At 42.7% G+C, this 13,588-nt stretch overlaps 1 protein-coding gene across 5 annotated transcripts in view; it reads left to right on the top strand.

Moving 5' to 3' along the window:
* The first annotated feature begins 1,019 nt into the window (after positions 1-1,019).
* The window catches only part of MCCC1 (methylcrotonyl-CoA carboxylase subunit 1), a 62,073-nt gene continuing 49,504 nt past the window's right edge, over positions 1,020-13,588 (top strand). Inside the window, exons 1-4 of one of the 5 annotated variants that reach the window (XM_025451216.3) lie at positions 1,020-1,219; positions 4,931-4,977; positions 6,837-6,973; positions 10,573-10,668. In XM_025451216.3, coding sequence (XP_025307001.1) covers positions 1,131-1,219; positions 4,931-4,977; positions 6,837-6,973; positions 10,573-10,668 — 369 coding nt within the window. In that variant the 5' untranslated portion in view covers positions 1,020-1,130. Of the gene's footprint in view, positions 1,225-4,930; positions 4,978-6,836; positions 6,974-10,572; positions 10,669-13,588 lie in introns of those variants that run through there. The other 4 variants (XM_025451217.3, XM_035710172.2, XM_035710173.2 and 1 more) reach the window with 4 other exon arrangements.

Below are 13,588 nucleotides of genomic sequence, written 5' to 3'. Positions count from 1 at the left end.
CAAATGTGCATTTTTCCCCATTTACTTCCGATTAAATTGACTATGTTATTAATTTCTTTTCTAACCTCTGGATTTATTAGTTAATGTGAGTTTTCTTAATTCATTAATTTCTTTTTTTCATTGTTACTAATTTCTTTACTCTGCTTTCCTTATGTTTATTTTTGTGTCCTTTTTAACCCTTGAGTTGGATGATTGTTTTACTTCCGCTAAGAATTTGCTTCTGAGCCCTGCTTTTACTATGTCCAAAGCAGCATCTGTATGTAGTGTTTCCAGTATGTTTATTTTCTGGATATTCTTCAATTTCAGTTTTGACTTCCTCTATTTCCCAATAGTGCACTAAAACTTATTTATCTTTCATTATTTTTATTTTTTTAGAGAGAGAGAGAGAGAGAGAGAGCACTCTCGAAGGAGGAGAGGGGGTTGAGGGGGAGGGAGATGCTCCAGCAGATGCTCCCGCTGAGCGAGGGGCCCCACCCTGGCTCCATCTCTGGAGCCCGAGACCGTGACCTGAGCCAAAATCAAGAGTCTGAAGCTTAACCCACTGAGCCATCCAGGCACCCCTCAACCACAACACTTAAAAAAAAAAAAAAAAAAAAAAAAAAGCTCGGGCGGCTTCAACTTTTTAAATGTTATTTTAGTAATTTATTTCAGGTTCTTTCTTCCCTCTCTTGAGAACAGCCGACCGTTACGTGTCCTGCTCCTCACCGCCTGTGACTTTCCCCCCGGAACTCCGCCTCCACCACTTTCTCACGGCTTCGTTGATAAAGGTCAAGAGGCGGGTTCTCCTGGGAGCGCAGGGAGAACCGGGGAACCCGCGGGACCCACAGAAAGAGCAGCCAGGCCCCGCGGCGCTGAGGCCCGCGAGAGTCAACCTTACGTGGCGTAGGCGCCACACCCACCGGGGGGGAGGTGCGGGACCACACCCCCGAGGGCCGACTGGCCAATCATCGCCGCCGAAGCCCTGCTCTGTTCTGTGATTGGTCTAGATGGAGACGCTCCCGAGCGCCTGACTCAGACCTGGACGGTAGCCGGTGGGAGCCAAGAGACTCGCGGAGCGGAGGGCCGGTTTCGCAGGGAGTGGGAAGCGGCGTGTGTACGGAGGAGTGGCGCAGCCGCCGCGCTGAAGGGCCATGGCCGCAGCCTCTGCGGCGTCGGTGCTGCTGGTGGCGGCGGAGAGGAACCGGTGGCTGCGAGTCCCGAGCCTGCTGCTGGCGCCTGGGTAAGGTGAGGTGGAGGGGCGGTGGGGCCGCGTCTGGGGCCGCGGGGGGCGCGCGGGGACCGGGAGCGGAGGGCGACGACGGGCCGGGGCGAGGACGGAAGGAAGCCGCAGCCCCTTTCGGGGGGTTCTGCTTTCAGTCTGGGCACCGGGACGGGGACATCTGCACACCCGGCCCTTCCTTTTCTTCCCCCTTTCCCATCTCCACCCTGCAGCCCTCTGCCTTTTTTTTTTTTTTTTTCTTTTTTCCCCCATTTTTGAGGCTGGGGGAGGGGCGGCTGGCTCTGCGGCGCCCGCGCTCGCCTCGCTGCGGGGCCAGAGCGACGCTTGCACGGCTGCTGCCGTTAACATCGTGCTTCCGCCGCGTTCCCCGAGCGGGAGTGCATCGGGTTAACGAAAGCAAATTTACCTTCCAGACGGCCGAGAGGCTGTTTGCTCAAAAGTTCTTGGAGGCAAGCTAACTAACCCGACTCCAGGTCAGTGTCAGATTTTGAGCCGTCAGCTTCAATGGACAATAACTCTGGCAGTGGAGACGCCCTCAGGTTTCCGTCTTGCTTTGCTCTTTTCATCCTCCTCCTCACCTCCTCCTCCATTCTGCAAAGACAACGTAGCTTAACGCTGAAGGGCGCTCAGACTGCAGCCAGAAGCCAGGGAGCTCAGCTTTGCTACTCACCAGCTGTGTGAGCAACCTTGGGCAGGTTGGGCAGGGCAGTGCTTCAATCTACTTACCTAGGAGGAAGTGATGATGCTCTTCCTAGAGGAGATAATATGAGCACCTAAAATTGTGTGAATTAAATAAGTTAATGCATGGAAAGAGGGTGCCTAAGAATCCATAAATGCAGCCTTTGCAAGACACCCATTTGGGTCAAGTTTTGCGCTTGCTTTAATTTCCCACAAGTTACTGTAGAGATACTTAGATTTCAGTTATTTAATTGTATATCTAGCCCTGGAGTAAAATAGAACAGTTGATGATCTCCTCATTTTTCTTTTCTTAGGTTTCTAGGGCTCTTCAGGATATTGCACAGACCCATTTTCTCTCTCTTCCCTCTCCCTCTCAAATCTTCCCTATAGAGCTGTTCTCAAGTAGCTGTCATCCTGGAAAATGTTAGAGTGGTTAATGGCATAAGGAATTACAAATCTTATCATTGTAGAGGGTGGCTACATGTCTTGTTCTCTAGTAATTCAGAGAAGAAGTCTGTCTGGTGGTGGAATTTTAGAAATGAGAATAAACTGATACAGAAGTTACCTTGAATTAGGGTGGAATTATCTCGTGGAAGGAATTTCTTTTGTTTTTTTTAAGCCATTATTTTAAGTTGTAGCTTAGGTAATGGTGAAAGATGGAATACTCCAACCAAAAAACATCATGGGGGGCAGCCCGGGTGGCTCAGCGGTTTGGCGCCGCCTTCAGCCCAGGGCCTGATCCTGGGGACCCGGGATCGAGTCCCACATCAGGCTCCCTGCATGGAGCCTGCTTCTCCCTCTGCCTGTCTCTCGGCCTCTCTCTCTCTCTGTGTCTCTCATGAATTTAAAAACAACAAAACAAAACAACGACAACAAAAAAACCCCATCATGGGGCACCTGGGTGGCCCCATGGTTGAGCATCTGCCTTTGGCTCAGTCCTTTATCAGGCTCTCCGCAGGGAGCCTGCTTCTCCCTCTGCCTATGTCTCTGCCTCTCTCTGTGTACCTCATGAATAAACAAATAAGTAAATCTTTAAAAAAAATAAATTGTTGGGATAGAGGATTATCTTAAATGGTGTGTATGTATGTCTTGACTCAAATGGCAAAAGAAAACTTTAGTTCAACATTGGCCTTGAAACGTAATCCGAATCTTAAGCTGGGTTTACCAAGAAGCAGCCACTTTTTAGATACACCTGTGCAGGACAGGCCTTGAATCTAATTTAAAAAACAAAAACCACCACCAATAAAAAAACAAACCCTATCTGAAGAATGTGATGAGAAGATGCTATGATACCTTTTAAAGATAAGGAAAAATGATATTTGTCCTTAAAAATCAAGAGAGTGGGGTCGGTTGAATTGGAAAGATGTGGGAAAGCAGTAGCCTCCCGAGGAAGCTGTTGCGTGGAACCCAAGTGCCCAAGCTGTGAGTCTTCCCACCGACCTTTCATGGGCGTCAGTTATCTGACTGAGTGTGCAAGGGAGCCAAGGACTGTGGGGCGCCGGGTAGTAATCCCGCCTCCGGCACCTCTGCCCCAGGAAAGGGCTAGTCCTGGGCGGGTACTTAATCATATACACAGCATGGACATGCTACACGCACTTAGTTGCCTAGTATCTCATGTAAATTATGCCTTTTATCACCTGCTTTGTAAATGATCTGAAATGGTAAGTTCTTTACAACCGTACTTTTGCCAAATCTTCCAGATATGGATGGAAAAGACAAAGGTAGAATTCTTTCTGCCATTTGTTGTTTTCCCCAGTGTATTCTTTTTAGCTGACACCTGATGGGCATTATGCTTTTTTGTTCCCAAAGTGAGTGTGGCCTGCTTTTGTCAGCTCTTGGTTACAGTTTTGTGACTTGCTGTATCCATAGGTATCATGGAACTTAAAAATTGTTTTAGGCCTTAATGAACTTCTACCTAGTTAAGACACCTCAAACAAGTCATTTAGCCTCCCTGGTTCTCCATTTCTCATTATTACGAGGCCTCAGCTTAACGTGTATACCTTGAAAACGGAGAAGTCTCTTCAGGAGCACCTGTTGGAGCTTCCTGTCTTCTGTGAGGACACTGAAGTCTTGAGTTGTAAAGTGAAAATTGGGTATTATGGGGGGGGGGGGTAATCTTAGATGTTACCACAGTTACCATACCCTTCAAGGCTCAACCCCTCCTACGGAATCTTACTATTCATGGTTTTGCAGTAGGGGGCCACCCTGATGTAAAGAGACCTGCCTGGGGTCACCAGCAGCTGGTGGGTTAGGTGAGGGCTCTCTGGACCCCACAGCTAGCTTCTGTCTGCTGCCCCAGACCAGCTCCTTCTCTTTATTTCTCCCAGCTGAATTGTTCAAACCTGTCTTATCGGGAGTTGAATTAGATTGGCATTTTTTCAAACTGTAGTTTGGCATATTTTATTTAATAAACTATAATAGAACTGAAAGTATCAAAATGCAGGGAGTATCTTCTGTCATGAAACCTCTGTTTTGTGTGTGTACCAGCTTGTGAGAATTTTTACCTTGGGTGCTAGTCAAAAGAGCGTGAAAAAGGGCAGCCCAGGTGGCCCAGTGGTTTGGCACTGCCTTTGGCCCAGGGTGTAATCCTGGAGTTCCACGTCAGGCTCTCTGCATGGAGCCTGCTTCTCCCTCTGCCTGTGTCTCTGCCTCTCTCTCTCCGTCTGTCATGAATAAATAAATAAAATCTTAAAAAAAAAAAAAGTGTGAAAAAGCTGAACTGGATGATCTTGAAGTACCTTGACTTTCTGTTAGTGACTCTCTGACCACATGCCAGCCTCTGGAGCAAGCAGGTGCGGTGATCCATTCAAGGACACCAGTGCCAAGGACAACAGCTAGAACTGTAACTTCCGGTTTCTAGAGGAATTTTCTTCCCACAAAGAAAGTCTCATTAAGTCACTTTGTAGTCTTCAGGTTTAACAAAAGTCATATCTGGACTTGGTTTCAAGTTTCAAAATTTTTTGATTCTTTTGAAACAACAACTAATCTTGTGTATCCTATTTAATTATAATTCCGTTCGGTTTCGTTTGATAGGAGATGGACTTGGAAGCAGAGAAGCGTGAAGTATGCAACAACCACAGGTACAGTCTCTGCTCTCTCCTTGGCTTTGCTTCAGATTGTGAAGTGTTTAATTCCTTAATTTGTGTACATAGAATTAGTTCTCATATACTTTTGAAATTTGGGATTTTCATGATCATTTTCTTAATAAGATTGAATCATGGTTTCTACCTCTTTTTATGTCAGATCTCTCTTGTTGAGTCTAAAACGTATACAGAAATAATTGAGAACATTTGCATTTGTTATTTCTGCCTCTTTGATCATCTTTACTGCAGTGAATTGAAAAGGCATAACTATGATGGTCTAAATCAGTGCTTTAAAATAGTTCTGTTAAGTAGCAGAATGTTGTTGTTTTTTTAAGATTTTACTTTATTTGAAAGAGAGAACAAGCATGAGTAGGGTAAGGGGCAGAGGGAGAAGCAGGCTCCCCCCTGAGTGGAGAGCCCGACTCCATCCCAGGACCCTGGGATCATGACCTGAGTTGAAGGCAGATGCTTAACCAGCGGAGCCACCCAGGCTCCCCTGAATGTTTATTCAAATAAAATTTTACATGGAGGGGTGCCTGGGTGGCTCAGCCAGTTAAGCATCTGCCTTCACCTCAGGTCATGATCCTGGGGTCCTGGGATTAAGCACCATGTCTCTGCTCAGTGGGGAGTCTTCTTCTCCCTCTCCCTGCTGCCTGCTGCTCCCCCTGCTTGTACTCTCTCTCTCTTTCTGTCAAATAAATAAATAATAAAATCTTTTTAAAAATTTTACATGGAGTTATCAACTATGAAACATATATAAGTATAACTTCTGGTTGATTAGACATAGTTTCCTCCCTGCAACACACATATACATACATCAACCCAGGAGCTCCTGTGAGTTGTGACAACTCAGGCTCTATACATCCCCATAGAAAAACATTGTTTTCAATTATATAACCTTATTTTTTGAGAAAAATAACTATTATAAACTGCCAAGGAACATTTATTTCATGTATGATGATAGAATTACATTTTACATATTAATACAATAACATGTCATTCTGACACTGGTACCAATGAACTGGCATGGTCCTCAGTGATGTTGCAAGGGAACCACACATCCCTGAGTATGTGTACGGGGGGATAGAGGCAGTGGAGTGGAGTGACTGGGAATTAAGATTCTGGAGTGAAGCTAACCTGGGTTCAAATCCTGGATCTGCTATTTCTTTTAATTATATAATTTCAAGAAAGTGCTATTTCTTTGAATGGTAGTTTATCTTTAAAATTGATATATAGGGATCCCTGGGTGGCGCAGCGGTTTGGCGCCTGCCTTTGGCCCAGGGCGCGATCCTGGAGACCCGGGATCGAATCCCACGTCGGGCTCCCGGTGCATGGAGCCTGCTTCTCCCTCTGCCTCTCTCTCTCTCTCTCTCTGTGACTATCATAAATAAATAAAAAATTAAAAAAAAAAAAAATAAAATAAAAACATTAAAATTGATATATAATAATAATAGTATCTACTTCCTAGGATTATTGTGAAGATTTAAGTCCAAATTGAGTCTTTAGCACAGGTCCTGAGGCATAAAAAGTGTTTAGGAAAGATTAATTACTGTTAACTATGAGAGGGATTTTTGGCTATTGTAATTTGACCTTTGGCATATCGAAGCATCTTTTCATTTTAAAGTTGAAAAAGCTGAATAATTTAGGAGTTGATGTTAGTAAGGGTATCTTGAATTTCAGTGAAGAGGGAAAAAATGCAGTAATATTAGTTAAAGTGGTTATTTGAGGCTCTGCTATGCTGATTTTACCAAAACAAATGTTTATCAGCTGGTTAATAGCATGGAATATTTATTTCGCTTTCTTGTTCTTTGCTTTCCAGTAACATTTGTATATGATTTTCATGGTGTTTTAAACAGGACAAAACATTACCAAGCTCCTCATTGCAAACAGAGGAGAAATTGCCTGCAGGGTAATCCGAACAGCCAAAAAAATGGGTATACGGTCCGCAGCTGTGTATAGTGAGGCCGACAGGAATTCCATGCATGTAGACATGGTATGTTGTTAAAAACTGAAAGTCAAATTTTGTAAGTGATTGGATTTTTTTTGTGTTGGTATTTCACTTCTTTATATTGGCAGTTTATGTTTGCTAGTGTTAACAGGACATAAGTGGGCAAGTTCAAACTGCTCACTGATAATCCCTGTTGGGAACGTTTTCTAAATACAACACCAATTGAACTAAACAGTGTGTTTAGTTGTGTAGTTGACTATGGACAAAGTCCTGTCTCCTCAAGGGTTGGTTAAAACAGTTCACAGTATGTGGCCACAGATCATACTTCAAGTGCCACATATCCAGATCCCTGATGTATAAGAAGGTTCCAGGTTCCAGTCTTAGCAACTATCACTTACTGGCCAAGGGATCTTTGATGAGCCACTTAATGTTTCTGAGCCCTGGCTTAATAACTATCAAATTATAGCTAAAAGAATCCCATTCCCCTGAGTGTTACCACTTGTTACTAGCTATTTATTAATCACCAGCCAGAACCATGGATGAATTCAGCTCTTGGTCTTTTTTATGCCTGCAGCAAGACTCTGAGTAGTGACAGAAATTTATCGTAGCCAGCCTCAGCTAGGCCTTCAGCACTGCGTGGCAGGCCCATGGGCTCTCTGGCCACTTTTCTTTCTCATTCTGTATAGTGACCAACTCAAACCTGCTTTGCTCCATCGCAGCCTCTGACTTTCCCTCTACCCACCTATTCTCAACTGATGATCTTGATTCACAGAGGAAGAACTGCACTTCCTGCCATAGAATCTTTGCCATGTCTGTCTGTCCTCGTCCCATCCAAGGCTAGTTGTCCTCCTGCCCTCTGGAGTCCTTTTTAAGCATCTTCCATCTTTTTCTCTTTTCACTGTATACTCTCACTTCAGATCATTTCATCTGTTCCTATGGCTTTGCTAGACACTTCCAAATTTCTATTTCGAACCCAGACTTTCTTTTGAATGTGATACCAGTACATCCAACTGCCTACTCAGCATCTCCACGTGGATGTGTCACAGGTGCCAAACTAATATGCCTGAAATTGAACTCATGACTTTGATCTGTAGTGAATCTGCTTTTCCTGCCGACTTCCCTAACCCAGCAGATGGCAACACCATTGACATAAAAACCATAATGCCAGAGATCTGGGAGTCTTTGAACATCTTCTTTCTTCCCACCACTCAACATCCTTCCCCTTCCCCATCTAGGCGGTCACCTGGTGCTGTTTATTCTGTTTCCCAAACACTTCTTTCCACTTCTTTCTGCCCTCTACCACTGGTACCTTGAGTCAGGACCATCATCACCTTTGCCAGTCTGGTGCCACAGCCTCCTAAGTGGTCTCCCTACTTGCTTTTTGACCACTCCCATGGTATGGTCTACATTTCAGCCAGGCCAGTAGCCGAAAATCAGACTTTTTCATGGCACTCCTCTGCTTTAAATGCCTTAAACCTTTTTTAATCATCTAATGGATTAGCAAGAATTTAAAAGATGGATAGTATTCAGTGGTGGTTATAATGGGGTTAAAAATTTGTATGTTGGGCAGCCCGTGGCTCAGCATTTAGTGCCACCTTCGGCCCAGGGTGTGTGATCCTGGAGACCCAGGATCGAGTCCCACATCAGGCTCCCTGCATGGAGCCTGCTTCTCCCTCTGCCTGTGTCTCTGCCTCTCTCTCTTTCTCTGTGTGTCTCATGAATGAATGAATGAATGAATGAATGAATGAATAAATAAATGAAAAAAAATTTGTATGTTGATGGAAATGTATGTTGGTGATAACCATTTCAAGAAATGATTAACCAGGAGCTATTAAAATGTTACATCCTTCACCCAGACCAGCACATGCTCCTCTAAATCTCTGTCCAGAGACACAACTCCTATGTTTGGGCCAATAAAGTGTGTACAAAACTGCTACCAGCATCCAGTTTTTTGCCATTATGACCTAAATGTTCAGAGGTACATAATTAAATGAACTGTGGGACCTCCATACTGTGGAACATTATGCAGTTATAAAAATGAGGTAGACATATGTGTACTAGCAAGGAAAGAGCTCCCAAGATATAGTGGTTATGAGAAAAGCGATTATAGCTGTTTGATCCTGTTCGTATAAAAACAAAAACTACAATTGTATGTGTTTATGTAAATATATACAAATAAATAAGAATATGGATATGGAAAAATATGTCCCAAATGGATCATAGTAGCTCTATTTGGAAGAGATTTGGAGTGAGGGAGAAGGGCATTGCCCAAAGGCTCCTTTGTCTTTGTATCATTGTTCACATTCTTTAGACTAAGAATGGATTTATGTGTTGTGGAATTAAAAGTTTAAAAACAAGAAACACCACTTGGGGCACCTGGGTGGCTCAGTGGTTGAACGTCTGCCTTTGGCTAAGGTCGTGATCCTGGGGGTCCTGGGATCAAGTCTTGCATCAGGTTCCTCACAAGGAGCCTGCTTCTCCCTCTGCCTATGTCTCTGCCTCTTTCTGTGTCTCTCATGAATAAATAAATAAAATCTTAAAAAAAAAAAAAAAAAAAAAGAAACACTACCTGGAAAACCTCATTATGTATTCCCTTGGGGAAAAAAAACCAAAGCTGTAATCTCCCATGAGGCCCTGTGAAACGTGTGCTTCCTGGTCTGTCTAACCACATCTCTGGACCCTGACCGCTTGCTCACTGGGCTCCAGCCACACAAGCCTCTCTCAGTCCTTCAGACAGGGTAGGTTTCTTTGCAGCTCAGGACCTTCATCTATGTTGCTTTCTTTGTGTGGAAGGCTTGCTCTCATCTCCATTCCTGTTCCCAGCTTTTAAATCCTCCACCCATTTGCCTGACCAAGTCCTGGTCATGCTGGAAGAGCCCCTGATCTTCCCTCCCTGCTTTTCCCTGAGCACCCTCAGGCCTGCTGTCTTTGTCCTCACTTACGTTGTGTCCTAGTTTTTTCCTTCACGGCCTTTATCACAGTTGTCATCAAGTGTGTGGATGTATGTTTGATGTCTGTCTCTCCCTCCAGACAGTGACATTCATGTCCTGTTGTACAGGCAGTGCCCACCTCAAGTGTGGCACATAGTAGACATTCAGTAAGTCTCTGAATTTGTGAGTGATGTTTTCTATCTGGTCTGCTTCAAGGGCTGCTGTGATTATGTGAAAGTTTTAAAGGAAGATATAAAATAGTTCACAGATGTATAGAAAGAGCTTTATAATCACACCTGAATAATTATATAAATTTCAGTAAGCTTCATAATTTTATTTCTTGCTGTATACAACTGTCTTATGTTCTATCTCTTGTCAAATTGTATACTTTTGGCATTAGATACATTTGTAATTGTTACTAGTGATGATACTGTGATTAATGCCTGTTACTTTCTATCCTAAAGACATTTTATTTCACTCAAGTGTTTGGTTTATACATAAAGATCAAGTTTGAACATCCTCTTCAGGCAAGACTCCAAACTGGCTTATTTTTATAACAGACATGAGTTGGTCCTTCTATTTCTTAATTCTTGCATTGTTCTTGGGGAGCCAGTCTTTTTATTTATAATAATCAAATGATCCAGAAGCAGTTCTATTGTATATTAGTGTGCGCTAGCTGTAAGATCTTTTAAGCATGTAATATTCCTTAAACAGGCAGATGAGGCATATTCCATTGGCCCAGCTCCCTCACAGCAGAGCTACCTTTCAATGGAGAAAATCATTCAAGTGGCCAAGATCTCCGCTGCCCAGGTAAGAACTCGTGAAGAGATTTATGATGCAAAACAAGTAAGTTTTATACAACTTACACAAAATTGCTTACCATTTTTATTTTTATTTATTTTTATTTTTAATTTTTATTTTTTTTTAAGATTTTACTTATTTATTCATGAGAGACACAGAGAGAAAGAGAGGCAGAGACACAGGCAGAGGGAGAAGCAGGCTCCATGCAGGGAGCCCGACATGGGACTCGATCCTGGGTCTCCAGGATCGGGCCCTGGGCTGAAGGCGGCACTAAACCGCTGAGCCACCTGGGCTGCCCGCTTACCATTTTTAGAATTCATTCTCCATTTGTAGTCATTCCCAAGATGTTAATATTTGATTATTGGGATGTTGTATCCTAGATATGTCCCTTATTCCTCAATCATTGCACTGTCTCACTAAGTTCTGTGCACTTTAGATCTTTTGGAAAACAGGTAGAGGAAAGGTTTAAATTATAAATTAAAATTAAGAGGGAATTCAGTCCTTCTATCATCAAAACAAGAGCTTAGGAACATCAGATCCTTTGTGGGAAATAGATGTTACTATACTTTTCAAGAAAAAAATATTATCAAGAAAGAAATCTGTTTCCCTCCTGATTTCCCCATCCCATTCTAGGCCCCACTCCCGAATTTTCTAGTATCCCAGGCTCAAAACTCCAGTGTTATTACATCAAAATAAAATAGGAACCAACTTCTGTGGAGTCTTCTTTTGAAATGTCTCCAGAAGTAGTTCTTTTTTTTTTTTAATCACACAACCAGTCCTTAGGATTTCTCATCTAGATTTCTGATTCTCAGCCAGTTTTCCTCTTTCTAAGTCCATTACCCATTTGAAGAATTTGAAGAGCGAGATTCAGGCAAATGCAGTTGCCAGGACTCTGAGATGAAAACAGCTTGGTATTCAAGGGACAGTAATATTCAGTGTGGATGCAGTGAAGGCAGTGAGGGGCTGTCATTCAAGATTCAGTTAGTTTTCCAGACTTTTAGACAGGTGTTTCTTAAACACTAGTTTCATTATTATTCCCTGCTCTTTTTTTTTTTTTAATAAATTAAAAAAAAAAAGAGCATCCTATCCCCTGGTGAGTAAATCTTCAGTGGTTTTACAGAATAGAGTTCAAACTCGTTAGCCTAGCATTTAAGAGTTTCCAATATTTGTCAAAACTTTTTTCTCATCACCAGTTCTTTTATTATAGCTACCATGAACTTCTCTGTCTCCTTTATACACATGCTTATGTGTATCCTAAACATTCACATGTATTATTCACCTGCCTGAAGTATTCTGTTCCCCCCTTCTCTTATCCTTCATGGGTTTATTCTCAGAATTCCTTGGTGTTCCACTTTATGTCAGCTTCTAAGCTTGGGTGCAGCAATGAATAAGACACATAGTTTCTACCCTATGAAGCTACACTCTTGTAGCTTAAACACTTAAACAGGTAAAGTAAATAAATACTTAAACAGGTAAAGAAATAATAACAATATTATAAGTGGTGGAGAAAAGTAAAGCAGGATAAGGGGATAAAGATGGGTTACGAGACTGGGGATCCCTGGGTGGCGCAGCGGTTTGGCGCCTGCCTTTGGCCCAGGGCGCGATCCTGGAGACCCGGGATCGAATCCCACGTCGGGCTCCCGGTGCATGGAGCCTGCTTCTCCCTCTGCCTATGTCTCTGCCTCTCTCTCTCTCTCTCTCTCTCTCAATGTGACTATCATAAATAAATAAAATAAATTAAAAAAAAAAAAAAAAGGATGGGTTACGAGATACTTTAAAATAGGGTGGTCAGTAGAGGCCTTTCTGAAGAGGTGACAGCTGAACAGAGACCTTGACTAATGAGGAGCCAGCCATCTGAAGAATTTGAAGAGCGAGATTCAGGCAAATGCAGTTGCCAGGACTCTGAGATGAAAATAAGCTTGGGGGATCCCTGGGTGGCGCAGCGGTTTAGCGCCTGCCTTTGCCCCAGGGCGCGATCCTGGAGACCCGGGATCGAGTCCCGTGTCGGGCTCCCGGTGCATGGAGCCTGCTTCTCCCTCTGCCTGTGTCTCTGCCTCTCTCTCTCTCTCTGTGTGACTATCATAAATAAATAAAAATTAAAAAAAAAAATCACTGATAACTTTAATGAATATTGCAAGTTATTTAAACGCTGATAATCTGTGTAGTAGACCAAAAGGAAATTCATATGTCCAAGTATCAGGGATGTGGGTCGGAAACTCTTGATAATAAGAATTTAAAGAGTATGACTAGTTCTCTTCACCAAGGAAAGGACACCTCTCATTTTTGCTTGAAGGCAGAGCTAACAACAACTTTGGATCTGTACATATACTTGAAAAATGCAACAGAAAGGTTATACACTAAAAAAAAAAAAAAAAAGGTTATACACTAAAAGCATAAATTACTTTTATGTCAAGGATTTAAGGGTAGGAGATAACAGTTTCTATCTTTACTGTTAGAGGCACATTAATACTATGGAATGAATGATCTAAACAGGCTTGCAATCCTGTGACCAGAGTGAATTGATGGCTGAATATATGCCTGATAGCTAGAGAAATTAGCCCCCTGGTAACAGTAGTATTATTGATTTTTCCTCTTCAATATATTCACATGCTCAAGAATACTTGGCTTTGGTTATATTAAATTGTTCTCCTAAGATAAATTAGGTAAAACTTCTTGAGGTCATTCCCTCATGTGTGATTGGACTTTTTTTTTTTTTCCCCAAGGGGATAGATGCTTTTCTTTTTAGTTATGAAGGGAGAGGATTTATCTGGTTCATCAGAGTTTTGTTGAATTACGTATCTGTTCAAAAGAAGGGAGGCTAGCAACACTTTGAAAATGAAATTAAGGAGACAGTTATATTCACAATAACATCAGTAAAAATAAAAAACTTAGCACTAGTGTAAGCCAATTGGTTTAAGATCTATGCATG

Source organism: Canis lupus, chromosome 34, assembly GCF_003254725.2.
Source record: "Canis lupus dingo isolate Sandy chromosome 34, ASM325472v2, whole genome shotgun sequence".
NCBI classification, from domain to species: domain Eukaryota; kingdom Metazoa; phylum Chordata; class Mammalia; order Carnivora; family Canidae; genus Canis; species Canis lupus.
This window is presented reverse-complemented; position numbering and strand designations above follow the sequence as displayed.